Genomic DNA, 25,644 nt, shown 5'->3' on the forward strand with positions numbered 1-25,644 from the left:
ACATTAAATGACAGTGAGCCAGCTACACAATAGACCTTTTTAACAGCAGAGCTTTTGAGCTGTCATAGCAAGAAAAGCACAGGGGTAACTGATAATGCTAACAATGGCTGACTTCCTTTCAAGTGTCCAAGGAGGCAATTCTGGTGAACCATCATGCATTGTACCGGGGTCGTGACTTTGGAAAAGCTAAATGGGATTCAGCCATCATTAATGTTGTTAATTGCACCTATGCTAACCCTACTTTGACATGTCTGCTGTGAAAAAGGTCTGAAACTGGCTCACCTAAATGAAATGCAGTTGGTTATCGTTGTATCAATTACACCTGAGCTTTTCCTGCTATGATACGTCAAAACGTATAAAGTGAAAAAGATCTATTGTCAAAATAAAGTAATAAAGAACAGTTCAAGGATTAGTAAAAGCACTCTTGTAATAGCAAGAGGAAGTTTGTGACAATTTGAAGACCTGGTATTTCTGTTTGGTATAATTTAAACCCCCTAATTCTAACAAACAGTACAGGAAACCTCCTGGAATAAAAGGTAATAATGTGAAAAAGGAATAAAAATAAATAAATAACATGCTCCTCAAAAGACTCCAAACTTACTTACCTTAACAGGTTTTCTAAGAAGAGGCGAGCATTACTCAGCACCTGTAATAAAAAGCAGGCGTTACAGATATTTATCAGAATGTCTTTCAGTTTGTTGCACAATAATATTCCCTACTCATTTCTCCCTTTTTATGCTTCTCTTATCATTCCCTTTGTCACTTCTTCCCTCTTAATTGAATAAACGCATTACTTCATATCACCTCTCTCCTCTTTTTCTTCCCTTTCCCTCCTCTCCCTTTTTCCCCATCTCCTTCCTCCCCTCAATACTTTCATCCTGTCCCTCTCATCATCCTTTTTTTTTTATCTCTCCTCCTCACTCTCCCCCTTTCTAAATGGACTGTAATATCTCATTACCCGACACAAAGGCTCTATGCCTGGGGATGGGGAAGAAGTTCAGTGGGAATGAAGGAAAACCTCTTGCGATGAACACAACGATCTGTGTTCAAAGCCTGGATTAGCAGAAAGCAGGCTTTGCTAGCCTCGTCTCCTCTCCTATTCTCTCAAATTCTGTCGCTTCTCCCAAGTATGGAGGAGGAATTTCTGCAAAAGGTGTTGAGCTTGACATAAACTCATGATACTCAATCATATTACATATAATCATACATTTTACTATAGTTGCACATCATTTGGATATTTTTGAGAAAATTGACATTTGACAACAGGGTTTTATGATTACTCAAGATTTTTGTGTTTTGATTATTTCTTGTAAAAAGCTTTTTATCTTAACCCCCTAGAAAGCATCTGCCTTCACTGTAACATGTTTAATTTAAACTATCTTAGCATAAGGTTGATATTTCAAACAAAACGTCATGCTGAGACTTACATTTTTGTGTTTAAGATGGCAGGAAACCAGATTTGACACAGAATCAGATACGGTGAGTCTGCTTGAAAACAAGTGGGTATTTATGGAACATTCTGGACTAATTCTTCTTAATTTCATTTCATTTTGATTTATTCAATTTTATCAATCCGCGCCAGTGGATTATCTGTTTAGTGTCCATATTCTCCTTCTATTCTATAGTCGAATCTATGATGCAAAAGACATGATGAGAACCAACTGGATACAAATTGAATTAAACCAATAATGCTACACAAGTGATGATTTGTTTTCACGTTTTTTTTCTTACGAAAATCTAAATGAATGACACAAGTGTACGTGTTATATACACATGCATTACAGTGTATTAACCTGCAATAATTTAAGCCTAAAATATAGTAAATTACATGATTTCCATAGAAGTAATGAGTAATGTTGTATAAAACATGTAATGTAGAACAAAAGAAGGCACAAAGATACAGACAAAGAAGGGACCTGCCAGTGTTAACTGGAGATTTCATGAAAATTATCTCATTTTTGTTAAGTAATATATTTAAAAGTGCTGTCAGATTGTTTTCTAAAAAGACAAAGAACTTTAACAAATGGTTGGATGTTTGGTTTAAGCAGGATAAGATCTTTCTCTGACTCTCTCTGCAGTTCCTTATCTTATGTTTTAATGAGGGCCGCCCCCTAAACGTTGATGATTCGAATCATCAGTTGAGAAGCCCCTGAGTCAACTTGCATTTTGTCAGACACTTGACTGACTCATGTTATGGGAGTTTAGTGTGGGGTGGTGTGCTGGATTGTAGGCATCTGTAACTGGGTGGGAGCTGTAATTGATATATTTCTCATAGCCGTAGATAAGGTGTATTAGAGAAAAAAACATCATTAATAATGAATGAATATTTCTAAAAAAGAAAAATAACTATAGATAGAAGAAGAAAAAGCATGAACCACAAAAATACTGAAGTTGCCAGACAACAGAAATATATGTATGTATTGTGTGGTTGCAGCTGCATTGAAACACAAAACAAAAAATCAGTGAGTCAAAAGCAAAAGAAACTTGGCTTCTTAACACAGCTAACAACAGGAAGAAACTTAAACATTCGTCTAACTTTGAGAGTGTCTTCCAAAAGCTGTTTTTGTTATGGTTATGTTTGCAGTCTGACTCTGTGTCCCTAGATGCCATTCTCCACCAGTCCTCCAGAGGCCCTCAGACTTTTTTCCCCTTTTTGTTTGGACTGGACTGAGTGGGAGAAAGTTGATTTGAGTTGTGTCTTTAAAACACTATCTTGCATGATGATTATTCGGGTTGCCTATAATGGTTGGTCTGTCTTTGTTTTCACTCCGGTCTGAACTCACACAGCATGTAGTCTGTCTCAGTGATAAAGAGGATTGTGTGTGTTTTGAATGTGCTCTGGGTTACAAGTTGTTTGTGATAACGGCTTGTGCCTTTTGTGTTTCTTTGTGTAGTGCTCGAGCTTGGTATTGTTTTTTCCTCTGAGTCCAGGGTTTTCTTTAATTTTATCTCTGCTTTGCTTTGGTATTATTCTTGTCAGTTGCTAACCTCTTGTGTTCCTGTAGCCCTGCCCAGCCTGCTTTCCCCTGCTCACCTGTCCTGTGTTAGCCTCATAAAGCCTTGACCTGTGTTTTGCCTGCCACACCCTCCCGATCACCTTGTTACGCAATCATCATGCGCTCTCCTTATTCTGGTCCCTGCTTACCCCAGCTGTGCCTTGTTTTGTGATTAGTCCCTGTGTATAAATACCTGTCTGTTCTCTTAGTTGTTGTTTAGATCGTTGTCTATGTTTGAGGTGTTCCAGCTTGTCTTTGTTGCTTGTTTCATGCCATCCTGTTACCTGACTGCTGAACTCAAAGTAAAAGTCTGAAATCAGTAATTCTGCCTTAGTCTCTGCATTTGGATCCAGCTGCTCCGCTACCTGTGGCATTTTTCAGTCGTCAACAATATATGTTCAGTGTAGATGGAGAGTCAAAACAGATGTGTTTTCAACTGTATCCTTGTGTATCCAATAACTTGGTTTTGTGTGTGTGTGTGCTTGTAAGTAATTTTTTTTCTTTTGTCTTACCAGCATCACCACACACCAGTTGAGAATTCCTCTGTAGTTGTTGTAACCACTGGCTGAACTCAGCAGGGACTCCTGGGTTTTGTGACAGCTTGAGAGGTAAAAACAGTGGATGGTTTTGATGGAACAATCAAGATTAGTTAAGTTTATTTTGCACAACAAATGAGGAATATTATTAAAAAGAGGAGACCAGTAGAGCTGCAAGGATTAATCAATTAATTGCCAACTATTTAGATAATTGATAAATTGCTTTTAATCAATTTATAAGAAAAAAATGTCCAAATTCTCTGATTCAAGCTTCTCAAATGTGAAAATTTTCTTGTTTTTTAAGGCTTCTATGAAAGTAAACTGAATATCTTTTGGTTGTGGACAAAACAAGACATTTGAAGAAGTCATCGTGAGCTTTGAGAAAACAGTGATCAACATTTTTCACAATTTTCTGACTTTTTATGAACCAAACAACTTATTGATTAATCGAGAAAATTAATCGTTAGTTGCAGTCCTTGAGACTGGCAAAAACAATTGTCTATGCCCTGCAATACAATTGCAATGGTGACAGCAGAAAGTTCAAGTAATTCAAATAGAGTTACAAAGTGGGAGGAGCTATTTTGAGTGACCCTCGTTCAGAAAGTAAAAATCCCATTCATTTTTCCCATTGACAACCTTACGTGACTCACAGTTTGAGCATTTCTATGGCTTGGATCGGTATGCAGCCTAACTCGCTGAGTAAAATCATCATTACAAAGGACGAAAAGTTGGAGGTACAAGACTGTGTACAACATAATTTAAGGTAGAAGTTATAACTACAACTCCCAGGGTGTATGTCAGTAAAAAACAGCCAATCATAAAACTTACAATTCTGTTACGTGCACAGCTAACAGCAGGTTGAATCTAAAGATTACAATGTTGTGAATCACTTCAGTTTTAATTTCTGGGTCACTTTTGAGTGAATACAGCAACTATGGCGCCACGTCTTGTTTATAATTTCAAAGACGAAGCGTTTTGAATTAATTACCACTTCTAATTCTCCATAGTAGTGGTGACCAAGGCTCATGGGTATTGTAGTATTCTTAGCCGTCCACAAGGGATGCCATGGTGAGGAAATTTTCCCGCCGGTTAATAAACTCATGGCGGCACCGTTGTCCACCAGTAGATCTGTAGTGTGCTTACTTTTATTTTTAACCTTAGACCTTTAGATCTTCTTATTTCTTATCTTCTTCTTACTTCTTATTTACGAGTTAGGGACAGCAGGCTTGAGGCTGGTGATGGTCAGGATCACCAGCGGGTCCTCTCCTGTGTACAGCTGGGCTGCGGCCCCCACAGACATGGGGACGAGCCAAAAGATGACCACTGCTAAGAACTAGAATCGGAGCAAAACGCATGCCATCTGAAGAGAGACACACCGAGTTTCTGCTGAAAACAAATACCGAGACCCGGTGAGACATAAGAGCAGCTGCTCGCTAACAGCTACGTGTGTTTACAGCAGAGAGCAGGAGGGAGGACAGACATTCTCACTCTGAAGGAGTTTTGTATTTCTCTGTAATGTAGCACAGTGTTAACAATAATTAATATAAAGTCAACTCTGGAGCGTTCTTTCTCTCCTCACTCTCCACAGACAGAGCAGACACTTGCAGTTCATAACTAAGTATTATAACACACTTAGTATTTTACAAATTAGTTTTTTATTTGATGAACATGGGCGCTGATACATGAAAATGAACTAAATGGGTTTTATTTCTATTAAATAAAAGAAAAACAACAGTGAGGGTTGTGGGTAAGTAATGTAACTGGTGTATATCCAAACACTGGTAACACCAACTACTGCAGCAACCTACCATGCCCCATGTCAAAATCACAGACAAAACATGATTTCGTAATTGAAACTGGTGGTCATAATATAAACTTACACGATTGTGACATTTTCTAGGATTGTCATGTGTTTCTATGTTAAGGAATACTGAGGATATCGTTTAAAGAAATAAATGAAATGGGACTACAGACTGGGGAAAAAACACTTCTGGAACCAGTGGCAGCTCCCACTTTGCAACTCTATAAGAAAAAAATGTTCACGCTATTAGTGAAGTTTTCACATTTGAAATTGATGCAATTTTTCAAACAGGTGGTTTAATTGGTCTCCCTTGACACAATAGCAAAATACCAATGTATTTGTATTGTTTTAGTGTAAGATACACAGTGCCCCCTCCCCCCCATTAGAAACACCCTTGAATAAATCAGCCCTCAAGGCACAGTTTATTACAGACACACACAATCGTGGTCTAGCCATGTAGGTTAAGTGCTGAAGTTTTTCTTACTCTATCATACAGTAGTGAAAAGTATGACACAAAATGAGAATGAATGGGTGACAACAGAAACAATAGCAACAGGTTTGTTTGGTACGACTCCAAATTACCCTGGCTGTCAACCCCTCTCTGTCTGCTGCACATTTAAACTAGCTAGCAAGTTAACGTAGTTTACCACACTAGCTTAATAATACGATAACACTAACTTAATGTAAATATAACCTGCGCCTTTTGAGGGTCAAGGTATAGCATTTGGACAAAACAAACATTCCTGAACTTTCCACTGGAGAAACCACACCGTGGTAAGTTTTGAAACTCACCTCAGTCCTTCACCAACGTCATTCCTGCGTTTCTTTTTCTCCCTTTTTGTTTTAGACCGGGCTGTCTCCAAAGAATGATCCCGTTTTTTCAGGCCATTGTCTCTGTTAATGTCAGCGGTCACTGTGCTCTGACACACCGCCGCAGACCTCCCGTTCATCGGCTGCAGACACGCACCTCTCCCCGCCGCCGACGTAGCCCTTCTCCTGCGAGTAGAGGCCCCGGCTGCGTCCGAGTTATCCATCATGACTGAGAGAAAAACACAAATATGAATCCAAAACTTCACCTCAGCCGCTGACTTGGGATAGTTGCATGCCTGTTGCTACTGTCACACAGGCGTAATAGCCTGCATGAGGGGGAAGTGAACTGGTTAAACAATCCGCCCAACGCTCAGATTTCCGCACTGTTGACATGGAGGGAGTGTACAGTTTTCATGACGCCACATCCAGAGAAAGCAGCGTAGTATTACTGTAATCTGACTGTTGTGAACTGTGACCGACAGGTGAGTCAGACCCTGAAGGTTTACTCAATGAAGACATACGTGGAACTAGTATGGATGCAAGAATAGAATAGAAAACAGAAATGCATGCAGCTGATGCATGGTGAATGCCAGCAGGTTAGAATAGAGTAAAACAGAGCTGCAATTATTATTAATTAGTCTATTAAATGATTTTGGAGCACAAATACCAGAAATTCCCTGGCTCAGGGATATGCAGTGGTGGAAAGTAACTGAGTACATTTACTGAAGTACTGTACAGTATTTAAGTACAATTTTGAGGTACTTGTATTTCATTTTTTGTGCTACTTTACACTTCCACTCCACTACATTTCAGAGGGAAAGATTGTACTTTCTACTGCACTACATTTATTTGACAGCTTTAGTTAATTTTCAGTTAATTTTTTTGACACAATGGATAGTGTAACAAGCTTTTAAAATACAACACGTTGTTAAAGATGAAACCGGTGGTTTCCATGAGGGATGAGGATATCATGATCAGAATTTTTCATGATTTTTTGACATTTTATAGACCAACCAGTTAATTAATAGAGAAATGTAACCAGCAGATTAATTGATAATAAAAACAATCTTCAGTTGCAGTCCTACAGAATAGAAAAGAATAGTTGACAAAGCAATCTCTCCTCAAGGTCCGATAGCAGTTCTGGAGCTTTTGATTATATCGCACAATCTTCATTAGCATAGGGTGTTTGTTCAATTGTCATAAATAGTAGATGTTCAAATTTCCAGTTTCTTTAGAGCACTTTAAGGACTTCTCATCAATATTGGTTTAAAAGCTGAGTTTCAAAGTAAGTTAGTGAGCAAACTCTATCTGCTGATGAAGATGTGATTTGATTGAGGACTCTAGAACAGCTACTAAATGGACCTTGAGGTGAGACTGTTTTGTCAGCTAAAAAAAAAAGAAAAAAAAGAAAAGTTTCTATTGTTTATCCATCTATAGTTTTCCAGTGTGTACTAAGCTTTGCAGGGCCACCAGTGTGACTAATATGGACTGTTAGTCTCGGTAAAGATGCAGATTTCCTTCAACTGTATGGCCAAATGACCTTAACAGTTCAATTTTAGGGATTACTATAATGTCCCTTCTGTCTATTCCACTTCTGTGTGCTTATCCATACCTTGGTGGGAGCTGATCAGTGGCATTGATCCGGCTTTATCAGTCCTTACTGTCTATAAGGTTGTCTTTAAGAGTAATGAGCCTGTCTGCAGTTGTTGGGATAAGAGACCTTGGGAAAGGGATCAATAACAAACTTATGACTAATTGTTTTAACTCTTAAAGACCTAGCTGGACTTCATTTCCCTTTTTCTTTCTTTGAAACTTTTTGTGAATTTATTAAGCTCCATCTCAACTTTACTTTTTGATTGTCATCTTCTTTTACAGTTTCTTCTTTGTGGACACTTTAAAATTATATAAAAGCTAGTCCATTGTCTGATTATAAGGGACAAAGTCTGCATTGCTCCCCTACATTCAGAGATTCAGCATTTTGTCTGGAGTCTCTTTTCCAACAACTTATAATAATCTTCCTCAGGGAGGCTGTGCAGTGTGATTCCACTGAAAAGATGTCTCAGCCACGACAGTGCAGTAATATCCACAGCCTTTTCTATCAGCCTGCTCTATGAACCAGTAGAGGGAGTCCAAGGCTTAAATCCTGTTTCTGCCTTTTGGTCAGTCAGGCCATTGTTTTGTATCTTATTTGAGCATCTTAGCTGAAAAGCCTAAAGTGTGCCTAAAGTGTAAAAACTTGAGCATCTCACAAACATTATCTGCCTCATGCCCTGGTGATGAGACAAAACATTTATTATTATGATGACAAAATGCAATAAATACATAAGTGTCAGAAGTTTTTTCATGTCTTGATGAGCAGTCAGGAAGGTTATGTGGGCCAGAAAGTTAGAAAAATATGAATCTAAGTTAAACTTTGGCCCAATGCTATAGCATAGAGGCCACTGTTGCGTGCGAGCCTCCTAATGCTCCACAGATCTGGTTATTTTTGATAACAGCCATTTAAAATTTAGAGAATACGAGGTTTTAGCCATGCATTATTCATGCTTTCTGTAGGGCCTCAAAAAGCGCTCTGTCTCTGAGCCTTTAGCTGCAGGTGGGAACACAACAAATGTCTCTCTTCATATGTGTCTGTGTCTCTGGCTCGCTATAGAAACATGAGCTATAAATTACATATTTTTACCTTGTATTTCTTCATGTGTCTATTTACACTATGTAGCCAAAAGTATGTGGACATCTAGATATTATACCTATATGTGACTGTTGAACATTTCATTCTAAACACATCTGCATTAATATGCTGCTATAACAGCCTCTACGTTTCTGGGAAGGCTCTCCACAAGATTTTGGACCCTCACAGTTGCTTTTAGGTCTGGGTTTCTAGCAGGCCAGTCAAGTTCTTCCTCACCAAACTTGAAAAACAATCTTTTTATGGACCTCACTTTGTGCACAGGAACACTCACTTTGAAACAGCAAATTGTCTTCCCCAAACTGCACACTATTGTCTAAAATATCATTGTATGTATGTATTCTCTTCTGTTCTGCATCTTTCAGTGGGTTAAAATGTTTACATCAAGCTGCTTAACCATCCTGGCACTTGCTCAAGGCTAGGTGGGAGAGGAGGAGAGAAAGACTGTGTGATTGAAAACACAGATATAAGGTGATAAATATAGAGACAAAGGAACAAGAGAGAAAGAAAAAGATGGGGGGTGGGGGTAGAAAGAGAGAGGGATCTCACTTTGTATCTACTGTCTCTCTCTCTCTCTCTCTCTCTCTCTCTCTCTCTCTCTCTCTCTCTCTCTCTCTCTGGAGAGGCAGAGGGAGCGAGAGATAGTGTTTGCCCTTGTAGGTTGTAATGAAGCTGTGGAAGGATAGATGACTCACTTTAACACAAGCAGAAGAGAAATACACACTCCAACATCACTCAGCTGACCTGTGTGTGTGTGTGTGTGAGAGAGAGAGAGAGAGAGAGAGAGAGAGAGCTTGTGTGTTTGTAGCGGTGATAGGTAGGAGTGTGGTCAAAAGAGACTGATGCTGATTATATAGGAGAGTGGATGGTGTGATAAAGGTGTCACTAGATAGGCAGACAGTGATAGAAGGGAATGTGTTCGCCTGTTAATGTGTATTTGTGCACACACTTGTGCCTATTCATGTGCATTTGCGTGTGCAAGCACATAAATCTGTGTGCAGATACTGTATGCAAGCATGCAAGCTCTCATGCCTCTGTGTGTATGTTCAGCCTCACGTTTATATGTGAGTGTGCATGTTTTTGTGCAAGCACCAATCTGCATATGCACCTGTGTTCGTGTGAGGGAGAGTGCATCGTGGAGAGACAGATAGAGGCGTCATCACGCTGTTAGAGGGCTTGGCGCCACATCAGCACTTTTACAGTTCAGCCAAGGACTCTTGCACACGCTGTCTATCCATCTCCATGGGTCTGAGGAAGTGAAAGGATGAGAGAGAGAGGTGGACTGCCTCTTAGATGACTGGAATCAGGAAGAGAATGTGAAAAGAGTGGATGGAAGAATAAATGATACCACACTTCCTCTTGTCGAGAACCTTGAAATAGATCTGCGGCATGTGGCTGCTTGTATCAAACTGAAAACTCAACCAGTGGATCATACAGCTGCAAGCAGAGCTGCACCAGACTGTATATAAAGATGGACGTAGCAAGGTGTGACATCACCTATCTGTTTGCATTAGAGCTGGTTTGAAGCCCAGAATTACTGCTTATGTTTGGCGCCCTCTTTTCCGTTTGGAGCCAGGACCCTACACATAGAGAGTGCCTTTCATGCTCTGGAAACACGCCTCTTTACCTTGGACCAAAGCGAACACTGAGTGGTGCATCATAATCATTAAACTTACCAAAATATTGTGACAGTAGTCCAGCTCAGTGTGAGTCCCAGAGCAGCAGGTGAGCAAACAGCTGTCAATTAACGTTCACATGGCAGACATCAAAGCCTACTATGAGTCTAAAAATCTTATTGATGGAGTAGTCATTAACAAAATGACCACCTGCACACTTATTAGAGGGCCTGAATATAATAATTGAGACCATAAACTTATTGAAAAAAATGATTGAATTAGTATTTAGAGTTGACGCTTTTTGCATAGGAGTCAATAGGAGCCAGGGATTTTTTGGAGCAAGCAACTAGCAGCACTTTAAAGGGATAGTGCAGGTAATACACTGACTATGGATGACTACCTCATACAAACCCACTTCAAAAATCTGAACTATCCCTTTAAGGTATTTTTGCATTGGCTTCAGCCTCAAACTGTGGTAGTTGCCACTTGGAGCTGCACCCTCATATGACCAGATCATGGTCCATGTTAGTGTTCTGGCCAATGCAGCATGCTGTATTACTGGGCTCTTATCTCATCCTTTCCTGAGGAAAAAAATAGCACCACTCATCCACAGGCCTTTACCTCTCTTGACTTTTTAATGGTAGAATAACTGTCCTATGATAGTCAGAATAGCAGAGTTGTTTCCTGTGTTGTGATATATCTGAAAGCTTATTCTTTAAGGTTTCCTTCCTTGCTGAATCACACTCTGGAAATCCTTCTGTCATGTCTAAAAAGTGACCTTTTCGTCTTTTTGTAGTACACAGTATATAGCATAATTATTGTGGGAAAGAGAGCACGGTGACTCAGACTAACAAGTTCATCATCTATAATAATTGTTTTTTTGATGGCTGTCATTCAATAGTGTCACCTGTTTGCTGAAAGTGTTGAAGTGCAATTTCTTTTTCTCCCAATCATCATCTGAGGATATTTTTGCTGTTGTATTTGACTTAGTATGAAATTATATCATAATCATACAGCAGTAACAGATTGTTCACTAGTTTACAAATGATTGAAAGGACATTTTGTAGCCTGAGGACAGCCTTTGCGTTTTGTGCAATCAGGTTATTCAGAACAACACCTCATTTGCATCAGAGCCTCACGGCCAGTCAATAACTTTTCTGCTTTCTAGTCAGCTTCAGCAGTTTGGTGTTTATTGGATTTGGACAAACACAATCTCAGAACCCATTGGCTATCTGTCTGACCACGATTTAGCCTCTGGGGGCAACGGCCAATATTTCAGGGCTTCCGGTGTAGCCAGCAGACATCCGGATAACGGATATCCGGGCCAAGACTTCCTCTTCCGTGTGCTGGTTGTTGTTTACAGTCCAATTAGCAACTTGAGATGGTCCAGACAACATTTTGGCTAATTTGTATAGACAGATATATGTATATGAATGCAGATGAATTAAAAAATGCTAATAAAAAGTGAAATCATCGTCAGGTGATAGCCAATGGGTTCTGTCCAATGTGTTCTGCCTCTTTTGTTCTCCACACGGACTGTATACCCACTCAAACTAATTGGTCAGTACTACTCAGACTACAAATGGACTACAAACAGAAACCAGAAGGCTTCTGGCACCAAAATCTTGTCCCATTGTGTACAGATTCTGCATTTATATGCAGATATCTGTTTGATATCTAGATATCTAGATATCTATCTATAGAGGTTTGGACAAACATATTGCAAAAATACCTTAAACAGCACTTTGGGAAAAAAAAACAGCTCTTGGTTAAACACACTGTCAGCCTCTCATCACAATCATTTTTTTCCACAATGATTTTAATAAAATAACCATAATGTTGGTTTTTCATGAAACATGTAACATGAAGGAAAAGGATGATGCAATGCTGGCTGGCTACAAAGGCCGCTTTCTGAAGGACTTGAACTTGAAAAATTGAATTTGAACTCAAAGATAATTATGTCATGTAGAAGGTTACAATCAGAGCAGTTTACAACTGTTGTGATGTGCTTTGGAAATAAAACAGTTTGACTTTGCTTTAGAATATTAAAAGGGCATAAGTGGGAGTTAGCCAGAGAGAGTAAGCTTAGATGGATGAGATGGCATGTGTTTTCGTATACATCTTTATCTGTGTGTGTGTGTATGTATGTGCGTGTGTGTGTGTGTGTGTGCATGAAGCAGACCATGTTTAACAGTTGGCCCGGGGAAATGTCATTCAGCGCTTGTTATATGAGGTGTGTGATGTGGGATGGAAATGATTTTGTATGAGACTAAATGGAGAAGCATTTTATCTGTGTTTTTATTTGTAGCTTCAGTTCAGCTTCACCTACCGTCAAATAGGTGGCCTCCCTGCCTAAAAGAATTTCACTACATGTGGTTTCACTGGAGAGGTATTTAAACTTCCATGCAGTGTGGACTTGGAAACTTGTTTGCTTTTGGCCATACCAAAATGAAAACACAATCAGGCTTTGTACTTTTGAATATTTTTTTAATTGTCTAAAGATTTTGCTTGCAAGAACCAATTTAGTGCGATGGTAATTGGATTTGTTTTGTACTGCTTCTAAAATATCTGTCCAACAGCTCTACTTTATGTTAGCCAATGCCGAAGTCTCAATTTGCAAAGTCTGGTACAGACTTCGAGGATTTTGATTATGTAAAGAGGCCCTTTGTGTTTAAATTTACAGTATATATTTAATTAGCAAAAACTGTACTGCAGCCATATAAAAACCTTTCGACATATACTGTATGTATATGAATATCTTAGTACTAAAAATTACAATTCACATTATTTGGATTTTATACAGCCAATATGCAACACAGCCTGATCGTGTGTGTGGCAGCATTAGTCATTCTACTATTGTGAATGAACACACACACACTACCTGGAAATATGGCAATATGCTGATCTGCTGGAGGTGACACTTTGCACTTGTTATTTCATATTCATGAATTTCCAAATGGGATGTCACATTATGTTGTCATAACGTCTTCCAAAGCACACACAAAACTCCAAACAAAAAGCAACAGTTTCTTTTCTTTTCTTTTTTTTTTTTTTTTTTTACATTTTCCGTCCATAATTGCAACATGATTTACGTGTATTTCACCCCAGAAGATGTTTTTTTAATTTTCTCACAGCTGTGAACAGCTGTGAGTCACTCACATTCATTTCATGGAAAACCTCAAAATCAGTGCCCCTAAAGGTAATGTTAATATACACAATTAAAACACTGATTGATGAATTATCTACATTTTATATTTAGTTATTCTGAAAAAAGCTTGTTAGAGTTCATAATGAGAAACAAATAAATAGGGATATGCTGCAGGAAATGTGCTGTTTCTACTGTAGCTAGACGGTTTAAAATACTTTTTCCCCCATAATGTGACAAGTGTGTGGTGATGGAAATCAGACTCAAATTCAAAATGTCAAAATATGCTTTTGAGGTTTCAAGAAGTTTGAGGCCAGGGGAGAAAATCAACTTAAGTCAGTGTGATATGCACATCACCAACTCATCATTTGAAGTGCAGCATAATCATATTTAGTGATGAAACATAGAAAATGTATAGCATTCACTCTGTATATGGGGTTAATGTAAGTGTAAACACCCATCAGAGTTAGTTTAAGCCCTTCATCTAGTTTTGAACATTTGCTCCTGGGCTACAGTACATAACAACTAAGGGAACAAACAACACTCAATCAACTTGTCAACCTCAATATAATTGTCACTGTAAAATCAACACTCATTAGCATTGCAAAATTAAACGCAAGATGCTAATTTGTCAGTTGGTGACATCCATATTAAAACTCAGATTATCTGAAGCCTCTAAAGCCGCTTTTCCACCACATGGTACAGCTCGACTCGACTCAACTCTACTCGCTTGGAACCGTTCTTTTTTGGTTTGCCATGAGCAGAAGACGTGGAGAGTACCTGGTACTTTTTTGGTATCACTTTGTCGAGATTCCAAGCGAGCTGAGACAATACTAAAAGGTGACGTGAAAACACTGCAGACAACTGATTGGTCAAAGAGAATCGTCACTAGAATCATCACTTGTGCAACACAGGACATCCTGCACAAATCCGCCATTTTAAAATAGCCAAACTACCATAGCGGCTGCATCCTCTGTTTGGATGCCAATGGAAGGATCGTAATGAGAGGGTCTCCTAAGAAGTCTCTGAACTATAGGCCACACAGGGCTGCCAAAGGTCATTCCAACAGTGTTGGGAAAAGTAAAAAAAATTAAAAGTGATTACAGATGTATCAATGACCACAACGGCCAGAGTGGTTTGAAACAGAAAGAGTTGGAAATGGTTTGACCGGATGGGTGCTATACATGGACGTAGGCCCCTTTAGCAATGATGCCCCATTGGTACCAGCAGCAGCGTCACAGGTAGGCATGGCAAAATGCCTGGAAGTGTACTATTTTACTTTTACGAAACTACAGACGAACAAATTACAGACAATAGCGGTACACATACAGTACCCACAACTAGTGTTGTACTTGAACTAATAATGCAAAAATACCATCTCAAACAAAGTGACATAGTGGCGTGATCAGTAGCAGCAAATCAGCAAAGTATAGTATATGTAAGAGTATAATGATACCGTCAGATATAATTGTGTACACCAGATTATTATATAATATGATTATGTACTTATACTTAGAGTTGTCTGGATTGATATTGAGATAACAACATCATACATCATCATTTCTCAATGGTACATTGGTTGTTCTCAGACCAAACTCAAATGCAGTTAATATAAAAGGAGGAAAAGCTTCAATTCTTCAAGCCTGTAGTCTGTGAATCTATTTTCTGCACTAATATTAAGAACCTGTGGTAATTGAACATAATATACTTGCATAACAATGCTTTGATTGAAAAGTGAATTGTCTCAAGCTCCAAATTGAGGTATTTACCAATACAATCAATATCAAATAATTGATAAGCATGCTTTGGTTAACCACCTTTGTTTTTTCTTTATTATTGTCCAGGCATGAGGAAACAGGAACGGCAAAAGGAGCAGTTGACTGTCCTGAGGGAGATGCAGGCGACAGATGTGGAGCAGCAGGAGTCGAACCTGGTAGAGCAGGAGCTGAACCCGGCACAGTAGGAGCTGAACCGGGCACAGCGTGTGTATTTCCAGATGGCCATTGATGATGCGGTGCGAGCACGGGAGCTGGAAACGGTCTTGAATAGGGAGGAGAATGCTGAAATTGCAAGCCTTCCTTGGTACACTGAGCCAACTTGTGCAGGCGTTGAGTGGCTGGCGTGACCTGGTTCCTCCGCCCCTGGACTAGACCCATTTTGTCTATAGTTTGTACTTTGCACTCATTTGTATTTGCACTACATTTAAACTTATGTACATAGTTAGCTGTGTTGCACTGATTTGTTTGCATTTGAACATTTAAATTGTTCTATTTATGTATATAGTTTGCTTTTTTATTTGCACATTTGTTTGTTAAATAAACTGTTTTGTTACTTGTAACACATGCATTTTTATCATGGTTTCCTATTTCAAAGGATTCCTGACAACCTTTAAAAAAAAAGTTTGACAAAAAAAAGGGGGACATTTATAGGTGGTAAGATAGTAGGGGTGGGAATCTCGAGGTACCTCACGATTTGATTTGATTCCGATTCAGAGGGCTACGATGCGATGATAAAACGATTATTGATGTATCTTGATGCATTAAAATTTTCTAGACATGATTTATTTTTTCTCACTGTGTGACTACTTGCTACTTTTAAAACAAAGTGTATTTGTAATGATCCATAATTAAAATAAACAGATTAATTTACTTCTATAATCTTTTATTAATACAACAAATGGAAGACGTGTCAAGTGGAAGGTTACATTTGCCAACATATTTCCCAGCACTGCAAAGAAGCAACAAGAAAAGAAGCAAAAGTCTGCCTGTAGCAGCATCTCTGTAGTAAATTAACAGACTTCAGCATGTTCTGAATCACCTGATAACATAAAAAGCTGCCCTTATTCACAAAAACATTTTGCTGTACACCATAATCAAAAACAGCTTTCATACAAAAACAATATAGAATTCTGTACCAGCAGCTCTCATACAAAAATAATGCTTGTGGAATATGTGGTAAAACAATAAATAATGGAGAAACTACAAATAATAGGCCACAATGAAATTATGATAATGCATGGAAGTGCAACATAGCAAATGTGCTTAGCTAGTGAGTGCTGGAATGAATGTATAAGTTCTTGTGTGAGAACAGGAGCTGGTCTACATGCTCCGGTGCAAGTGTGCTCCGCTGTGCAGTTACTATATCCCCTGCAGTAAAGAAGACTCTCTCTCTGCAGAGCAGGCACTGGTGCCTGGAATACACAAGTATCTCTTGGCCAACTTGGAAATCAGAGGAAACATCCCCTCATTCTTACTCCACCAGCTAAGAGGGTCCTCAAAGAGAGACAAATTTATTAACAAATGTGTTAATTTGTCAATTGGATAAGTTAAATAAATGTCTTAAACCCAGAGTGACATTTTACATGTTTTACATTAGTTTTTACATAAAATAAAATGGCAGATATTACCACTAGTGATGCTGCCTCAGCAATCACTCTTCTATACATCCCAACTCTCTCCTCCTCAGAAAGGAGAGGCAGTCCCTTGAAACGCGGGTCATGAGCAGAGGCTGTGCGACGAGTGTTTCTCTCCTGTTCATTGGTGTATCTCTTGCTGAGGTCCCCATTGATGGCCTGCTTTATCTCCCGGACCATTGACAACTCTTCAGTACTGTCCTTTGGGTCCTGGATGAGTTGAGCATGCAATGGAGCAACCAAACACATGGTGCAGCGGCCCTCCTCTGACATGAGAGTAGTGGCATCTTTCATTGGCTTTAGGCCTTTAATAACATCCTCTACATTTGAGACATCTGCTTCACTGAGAGTTCAGAGGCCAGCCTCAAATCTCCTCACCTGAGTAAGGTGGTGCAGATCACAGGTTGTTGCCCCAGAAACCTGTCAACCACCTCATAAGCACTGTTCCACCTGCAGCTGACGTCTGTTTTCAGTTTGTGACATGATAGACCAAGTAGCTTCTGCTTCTCCTCAAGCTGGTATTTTGCAGTGGTGCTGGGGTTCAAAAAATACAGTAATAAATCTGACCCTCCCCAGTAGCCTTGATACACTGGGCAACTTGAGTGCTCACTGAGAAGCCAGGTTTAGCATGTGGGCATAACATCTCAAAAGCAGGAATTTACCCAGTTGAGAAGTAATGACCATGTTGGAAGCATTATCAGTCACTAAAACTTAGTCTTTGGTAGTGAACTGCCATTCCTCTGCGACATTGTGTAACAGCTCAGCCACATTTGCACCTGTGTGGCTCTCAAGCATTGCTCATTAGCACATTAGACACTAGCTGCCAGTCATTGGGGATAAAGTGCACAGGTATGGTGACATACGATTCTGTGGCAATGGATGTCCATGCATCACATGTTACTGCTATCCTACCTACTTTCTTCAGTGATTCCAAGACTTTAGTTTTGGTTTTGTTGTAGAGTGTGGGTATCGCTGTGTCAGTAAAAAACTGTTGAGATGGGATGGTGTAGCTTGGCTCCAAAGTGTGCAACATAGCACGAAAGCCCTGGTTCCCATTGACTGAGTAGGGGGGCAAATCCTTGGCAATAAAAGTTGTAATCGAGTTTGTGATTCGCTTCGCCTTTTCCTTTGCCCTGGCTTTAAAGCCAGAGGGTGCCAGTCGGATTGTATCCATCTTCAGTTGCTCAGCAAACTCAGGTCAAGACTAACATGTTTTATATCTATTACATCAGTTTTAAATTTCTGATTACTGAACTTTCTGCATCGAGACATAATATTTCAAGAGAAAATTGATTATCTCCCCTACCCCTGTAAGATAGTACAAAAGATTTATTTATGTTCAATATAATTTACGATAGATGTTCAATACAAATGACAAGAAAGACAAAATTAATATTTAAGTATTCAAGTAGTACATCAGACCCTCTCGTACATCCCTGCTCTCCTGCTCTACACCCTGTGACAGTGCCACCACAGGCTCTGCTGCTGCAGGTGGATCCCACTCATTGTCATAGGCCTCTCCATGACTCTCGCAAAGGTTATGCAGAGCACAACAAGTCAGCACCAGTGGAGGCTGGTCCATAGAGGCAGAGGAGGTTGATCCTCCTCTATTTTTTGAGAGGCAAAAGGGAGATCAAAATATAAAAAAGAATATTTGGTTGAAATAAACCATTACCAAATCTCAGTATTTATAAAGTATTTTTTCTCTCTTCTTTGGAAAAAATCCATTGCTGAAATTCTATTTAAAATGCTTCAACAGCGACACCTTTAGGGCAGGAGGAGAAAGAGCAGTGTGTGAAGTGGTGGTGGGGGCGCAATTGGTGGAGGTGCAGTGGGGGACAGAGGAGGACGGGTGCCTGCTGACCTCCGCAGGGTGGGATCTCTTACATTGGACTTTCTGTATTTCATTTTTTTTCATGCTAATCTGTGATTGGCCATGACACGTAAAATGACGCTCCAAGGGAGGACGTCCTCCCTTACCAATCAACAACCAGAATGCAATATTGACATCGATATCGATATCAACTAACAATCAAGATGACCAACAGCTACAAATGGACGTTATGACATGAATACTTCATCTCCATGATAGAAAGAAGAAGACGTCAGATAACGTGAGTCAGATACAGCTTCTCTCTCTGTGTCTCTTTGGTCGCTAATTTTATCTCTGATGGTTAAATGTCTCTGTGTGGCTTTTTTGTGTTTTTTATCTCCTTAACAAGAATGCAGCAGAGATCATATAATGTGTTGTGGGTAACGTTAGTTTGCTTGTTGAAGTTACAGTGAGCTGTCTGGACTCATTCATTCATTCGTTTTTAATTGAGTGATTGTCACCTGTTGATGTTGTATGGTTAGTGTGCAGGAGGTCTGGCTGCTTGCTTCTGACAGTTTCTTTAGTTCGTTTTAAGCTGAGCCGTATATTGAGTAATAAGCTTAAAGTAACCAGAATAACAAGTGTTAACTAGTGGTGTAACTGATTGTAGTTGATCCGTGATCCGTACAATCGCCCCCCACGGTTTGGAGGCATATGAACTGTGGATTAATTGCAAAATTTAATGTCTTATTTAAGACAAAGTAAACAAACTGCTGTAAGTACAAGTCATGGACAGATAGTGTGTCGCTCACAGGGATTTTGAGGAGCAACGATCAAACCAGCATTTAACGGGTCCGATGTGACATTTGAGTTATGTTTTCCTGCTGTTTAATGTGCTGCAGCTGAGCAGCTAATTAGCATCTAGCTGCTAAGTGACGTTTAACTGAATGTTTGTTATCATCAAGTCTTGATGATGTGGACAGAAGCTGTTTCATTCACTGTTTAAAAGAGGAAGGTCTCATGCCTCATATTGCAATAACTGAGCATTGAATATTTTATATATTTTATTTCATTTTATTTAAACATTGGACATTTTAAATGTTGTTTTCATTTAAGACCATGGGCACCCCATAGTGTTAACATGTCAGCTTTGTAGACTAGGCCTATATTTTGTATATCGTACATATAGATAAGAGTGTGTAAGTCATCTATTTGATACATGCATTAATACTCTTTGATGTGAACCTACACTTTTAGATCTGTGAATGTTTTTAGTGTTCAATCTTTCTTGTATTCAGCACTGATCTGAACCTGTATCACATTATAAGCTTTGTGCTACTTTATATATTTCTGTATTCTAAGAAAGTACATAGGAAACACGTGTAAATCATGTGATATTTTGTCTGTTTTTAATGAGAACATAAATTTCTTGTCACAATAGAACAGTACTATAAATTTGAATTTCACTTTGTTGGTAAAATGACACATTTGAACCACTCCATGGCTAAAATGAGCACTTCGTTGTTTAGAGACATTATGTAGGCTATATGCTAAATGTATTTAAAGAAGCAGCCTTTTCACCACTCAGGGGTTTTTGTTTTTGAAAGCAAATTGTTTTATTGGCATATAAAATTGCCCCCCACCCCTCGGATTTCATCAGGTGGGGGACAATGATATAGTTTGATGCGGTGTGTTGTTAGATTCCATGTTGGTTTTCCTCCTGTCCTCCCCAATTTTTTGAGTCACCAGCCACCACTGGTCAGCACCATAGGTTTCACCAGTTTGACATCACAGTCATTTCTTTTCATGAGGTATTGCCACCTTTCCCTTCAGTCTACAAAAAGCATTTTCAATTACTAACAATGCTCTGCATGGTTTTAAGAGCCAGTTCTGCAAGGGATGGGCAGAGTCTCCTAGGATGTAGTAGCCAACATTGACTCCACCAATGTTCCTGGTGTAAGCTGGAAAGTGGTTGCCACAACTGGCCAACTCCCACAAAGTGGACAGTCTGAAAACCTGAGCATCATTGAAGCTCCCAGGCAGTCCTGCAAACACATTCCAGAAAAGTCCCTTTCCATCTACAACACCTTAAAGGATGATGGAGTGCCAGCCTTTACAGTTGAAATAGTCGCAGTGATACTCAGTGTAGGCAGCCATTTCTTCAAACTTCTCCTAATCTGGGAAACAAATTTGTTCCGGTACTAACAACATCTTTACAGCAGCACTGAACTGTTGCACACACTGGCACACAGCTGTTATGCTTACTCCAAAAAGATAGCCAACACTTCTGTACTTTGAGCTGGTTGCAAGCTTCCACAGTGCAATGGCCGATGTCTTCTTTAGAGATACATATCCGCAGAAGTTTGTGTCTTGTCTCTCCATCACTGGATGCAGTTTGTTGCAGAGGTAGATAAATGTTTCTTGGGACATTCTGCACCCATTGAGGGCTAGTGGCTAGTGAAACTGGGAACAATCACATCCCACCACTCAGTAGCTCAGTTGAACACACAGACAGTCTGCAGCAGCGACTTTGCAAAGGGTGAAGATATGAAATACACATAAACAGCATGGACATTTTAATACATAATAGTGGTAGCTAAAGTTCATTAAATATTTTGTAACACTGGATTTAATTAGTATATAGTGACCTTGACCCTAAACAAATATGCTAACATTAGCTACCAGGTTAGCTTACCAGAGTTGTCCTGTCATCTGAGCGCTGATGTAGGATTTCCCAAACTCTCTTGTTTTTTTCAGCAGTCTTGTGTCTTGCTGCCTTCAGCCTCTTCTGAAACAAAATTTGTCTCCTTGCTGTGACAAACAAATATCCTCCGTTGTTCCTGTGTGTGTTGTGTTGAAGATGTTGTCACAGCAGTTTCATGCTGTGTTGCCATGATGACCAGCTACATTGAGGAGGTACTATCTGCAGTGGAAAATGAAATCCAGAAAAGTACCTGACTGGTACCAAAAGCCCGTAGAGTAGAGTCGAGCCAAGTCAGTACCATGTAGTGGAAACGGTTTAATTTCCTGAAATCTTGCAGTTTCAAAAAAATAAGAGGCTGCAATGCTCATGCTTTAACTTCAACTTTTGTCTCCCTCCTTTATCTTCAACACAGTCTGGTCTTCTGTGACGGCAAAATAAGATACTAATACAACTGTTTTCATACCTTAGAGGGTGCTCAAGGGTAAACTGTTGGAAATGGAAAAGGTGGGCAAAGATTGAGATTTGAAGGGTAACAGGAAGAGAGGATAGGTGTCCTTGAGTCACAGGGTTATGAAGCATTTTATCACAGCCTTTCTCTGACTCTGCAGCTCGTCTGACATTATCAACCTCATTTTGTGAAAGCAAAAAAAAACTGCAACACTGCAGTCTTCAAACAAATGCCTCAAACATTTGCACATTCCAAGCATTTTGTTGCCAAATGTCTTTGTATGCAAATCTAGGATCAATTCTGTTTTTGATGAAAGAACGTACAAGTTCAGTGTGGCGGTCTGCTGTTGTTTACATTGTGTTCTAGTTTTTAACAGCTTCGTAATCAAAGGCTTTTTTCTCTCTGCACTGTGTTGAACTCTCTAGCCATAATGGAGGAATAAATTGAAGTGCTGAGATTTCGGCATATAATTATGTTTTATCTCCAGCTCATTATTTCACACACACACATACACGCACTGTTGTGTAGACATACAGTATGAATGCAGAAGGACATACAGTGTGTGTGTGTGCACTGACACAATTGTATGTTGGAATAAACACAGTTTTAAGGCATGTGTCTTGTCCTTAGAGGACTTTGAAGCATTTACTCGAACAATTCTGATGTAATTCACCCCAATTCAATGATTTGTCCACACTCAGCTCTTTTGTAATTACACACTGACTGCAGACTCAAATTAATTGAACCAGATCTTCAGTTGTTGTCTGCCCTCTCGCCGGCTGCTGATAAATCACATCACTATCCAATGTTCTCTCCTGATGCAGTCAAGGGGGTGGATATATTGTGACTCTCCTATTATCCATACAGTGAGTTAGTGGTCATGAAGTTAATGAACGGGTGTAGGACAGCTTTATCCACCAATATGAGTCTGTGATGTTGGCACAGTTCAAGTACTTAAGCGGTCAGTGCCTATACAACTGTGGGGGTTGAGGGTGTTACTGTCTCCGTTTGTTCATGCATTTGTTCGCTGCCATATCTCTGACAATGTCAGTCTGATGCTGATGAAACTTGGGTAGGGCTGCAACTAAATTATTTCAATTATCGATTAATCTTTCATTCTGTCATTACAGTTTCCCAGTGCTCAAACTGACACCCTCAGATATGCCTCGCCATTGATGTCCACCATTAATAGTCATGTTTTCCAGATAAGAAGCATTTTTGACACATAGGAAAATGGATATTCTAATGAAGAAAGTATCGTTACGCTAAACATACTGTGTATTTCTAAAACTGCTCACCTCTACGATAAATAGATGTATATTCAACAAGTTTGCATCAACAAATGAAAATCTGGCATCTTTATTCTAAGCATAGATTACTAAAAGGTAAGATAGAAAACAAATGGTAAATGTAAACAGCTGGGAATACAATCTCTACAAGGAATAGTAGATACAGCATATTATATAGTGTTAACTTTCTACACTATTAACGGTTTATAATATATTTCCATACTTATCCATGTCAGCATCAACAAATATATCCAGTTTAAGCATGTGATGATGCTGCTGTGTTTGTGTTAATGAAGGCAGAAGATGGTGTTTATTTGGAGCTGCTTAATTAGCAGCAACAGTAATGAAGCCACATGGGACACAGTGTTGGTGTCTGGACGGCCAGGATAGGATGATTATTTAGACAGGATTTGTCCAAGAAGCTGTTTTTTTTTTTTTTTACTCTCCATCCAAGCACAGACACACCACACACACACACACACACATACACACACACACGCACACACACACACACACACACACACACACACACACACACACACACACACACACACACACACAAGCTTTCTTCTCTTGATCGACTGCCAGAAGAGGTGTATGTATGAAAACTTCTAAGTGTGAGTTTCATGCACAGGTGTTTGTTTCTTCCTTTGTATTAAGATATGTATCTGTGATTATGTGTGTGTATACAGTACCAGTCCAAAGTTTGGACACACTGGGAAGGGGTGTCCAAACTTTGGACTGGTACTGTATGTATGTGTGTAAGCGATTTGAAGCAGAGCCATAACAGGAATTATTTACTGCATCTTTATGAAGGGTTACTTGATTGTAGAGTTTTTACTACTAATTGCCTCAAATCTGCAGGAATTTCATTTCTTTCTAACTTTTATTCACTTAATTGAACAAATGTCAACCAACTGGGTTTTATGCAAGATGTGTTACAGTAAAATATAAACATGGTGACAAAAAGATACATGGTGATAATTATATATATTTGCTGTAACAATGAATAATGTTGCTCCAGAAAGGAACACAAGATGCATGAATCTCAATCATTCACATGAAGTAAATACTCATGTATGAACAACCACATATGACTCCATGTCCACGTAGGTATTCAGAATAATGACAATTGTTGACTGTATATTTCGTTAAAGAATTGTTGATGAAACTGAACTTCTTCATTTTTAAAGGGGAACTGATTTGTGATTTCTTACTAGTTAGCAATAAAAAAATAATATATTACAAATCACCATTTCAAAGCTTCTCAACCTTTCCAGAGTAGAATTAACAATCCTTGAATGAATCTTATCCTTGTGGAGTTGAGATCTTCAGTCTGCAGCGTTTTCAGGCTTTGCTGATATGCACCTCTGGTTTAGCTCCTCTGCTTTTGCACTTGCAGAGAAAAACACATGCAGTGCAGTTCAGTGTGTGTGTGCATGTTTCATTCTGCCTGTTTGTGATTATCTGTGTGCATGTGTGTGTGTGTGTTTTTATTCCAGGGAAAATGCCAATTTCAGCGTTTCAACTGACGCCGGCCGACAGTGAAGGAGCAAGAAATGCAACAAGACTGACAACATACACTTCCTCACTCACAAACACATAGACACACACATGCACGCACGCACACACACACACACACACTAACACACATACTCAAACCTCACTTACCATGAGCTATCAGTTGCTCCCTTCTCCCTCCACTGTTGTCCTCTTTTACTTATTCCTCGTTACTGAATCACCTTCTCTGATAAAATATTAAAGGAAGCAACACACACACTGGATAGCTAATAAAAACAAAGAGTTGATTAATGACACCAGCCTTGTCCATGGGTTCATGGCCATCATTATGTAAAGTTTTTGTAAAAAAAACACTTTTTTTAGGAAAACACATTGAGTTCTGTTGACTAATATGTATGTTTTTCAGTCTTTTGTCTTGACCAGTCTGGCCTTTTGGCATGAGATATAATGGGGAAAAATGGGTATATAAAGTTATATTACAGACCTCTGTAATTTTTATTACCACAGACCCTGAATGTGGTCCTCGTTAAGAATACTGTTAAAAGATCAATGGCTATATCTGATCCCTTTTTGAGAGTTATAGTTAACTTATAGTTATAACTTATAGTTATTTTAATTCAACCAAGGTCCCATGGCCTGTAATGGACCGTGGTGCCTGCAGCTAAGGGAATAGTTCTGCATCACTTTGCCTTGTTCTGCTTTTACTTAACATATGGGCTGTTTGTTGTTGTGTTTTGTCTCAGTGTAATTATTATTCATTTTTATTAATATTAGGCTATGCTTGCACATGTGGAAAATTACAGATCATTTATTGTCTTAACAGCAAGAAACTCCATTGAGACATGGCTAATTTCAGATGTTGACTTG

The 25,644-nt window shown here is 39.2% G+C and overlaps 1 protein-coding gene and 1 long non-coding RNA gene across 3 annotated transcripts in view; one reads left to right on the top strand and one right to left on the bottom strand.

Annotated features, from left to right (window-relative positions):
* The window catches only part of dgat1b (diacylglycerol O-acyltransferase 1b), a 37,283-nt gene extending 15,565 nt beyond the window's left edge, over positions 1-21,718 (bottom strand). Inside the window, exons 1-4 of one of the 2 annotated variants that reach the window (XM_044359878.1) lie at positions 21,511-21,718; positions 6,126-6,372; positions 3,509-3,596; positions 606-646 (exon numbers count right to left, since the gene is read on the bottom strand). In XM_044359878.1, the coding sequence (XP_044215813.1) occupies positions 606-646; positions 3,509-3,596; positions 6,126-6,370 (374 nt within the window). In that variant the 5' untranslated portion in view covers positions 6,371-6,372; positions 21,511-21,718. Of the gene's footprint in view, positions 1-605; positions 647-3,508; positions 3,597-6,125; positions 6,608-21,510 lie in introns of those variants that run through there. The other variant, XM_044359877.1, reaches the window with a different exon arrangement.
* On the top strand, positions 3,199-16,149 carry LOC122987843. Its single transcript, XR_006404628.1, has 4 exons — positions 3,199-3,298; positions 3,512-3,604; positions 4,748-4,941; positions 15,435-16,149. It is a non-coding gene; the product is annotated as an uncharacterized LOC122987843 (long non-coding RNA).
* Positions 21,719-25,644: the final 3,926 nt, after the last annotated feature.

The sequence above is a fragment of the Thunnus albacares genome, chromosome 8 (genome assembly GCF_914725855.1).
Source record: "Thunnus albacares chromosome 8, fThuAlb1.1, whole genome shotgun sequence".
Classification (NCBI taxonomy): Eukaryota; Metazoa; Chordata; class Actinopteri; order Scombriformes; family Scombridae; genus Thunnus; species Thunnus albacares.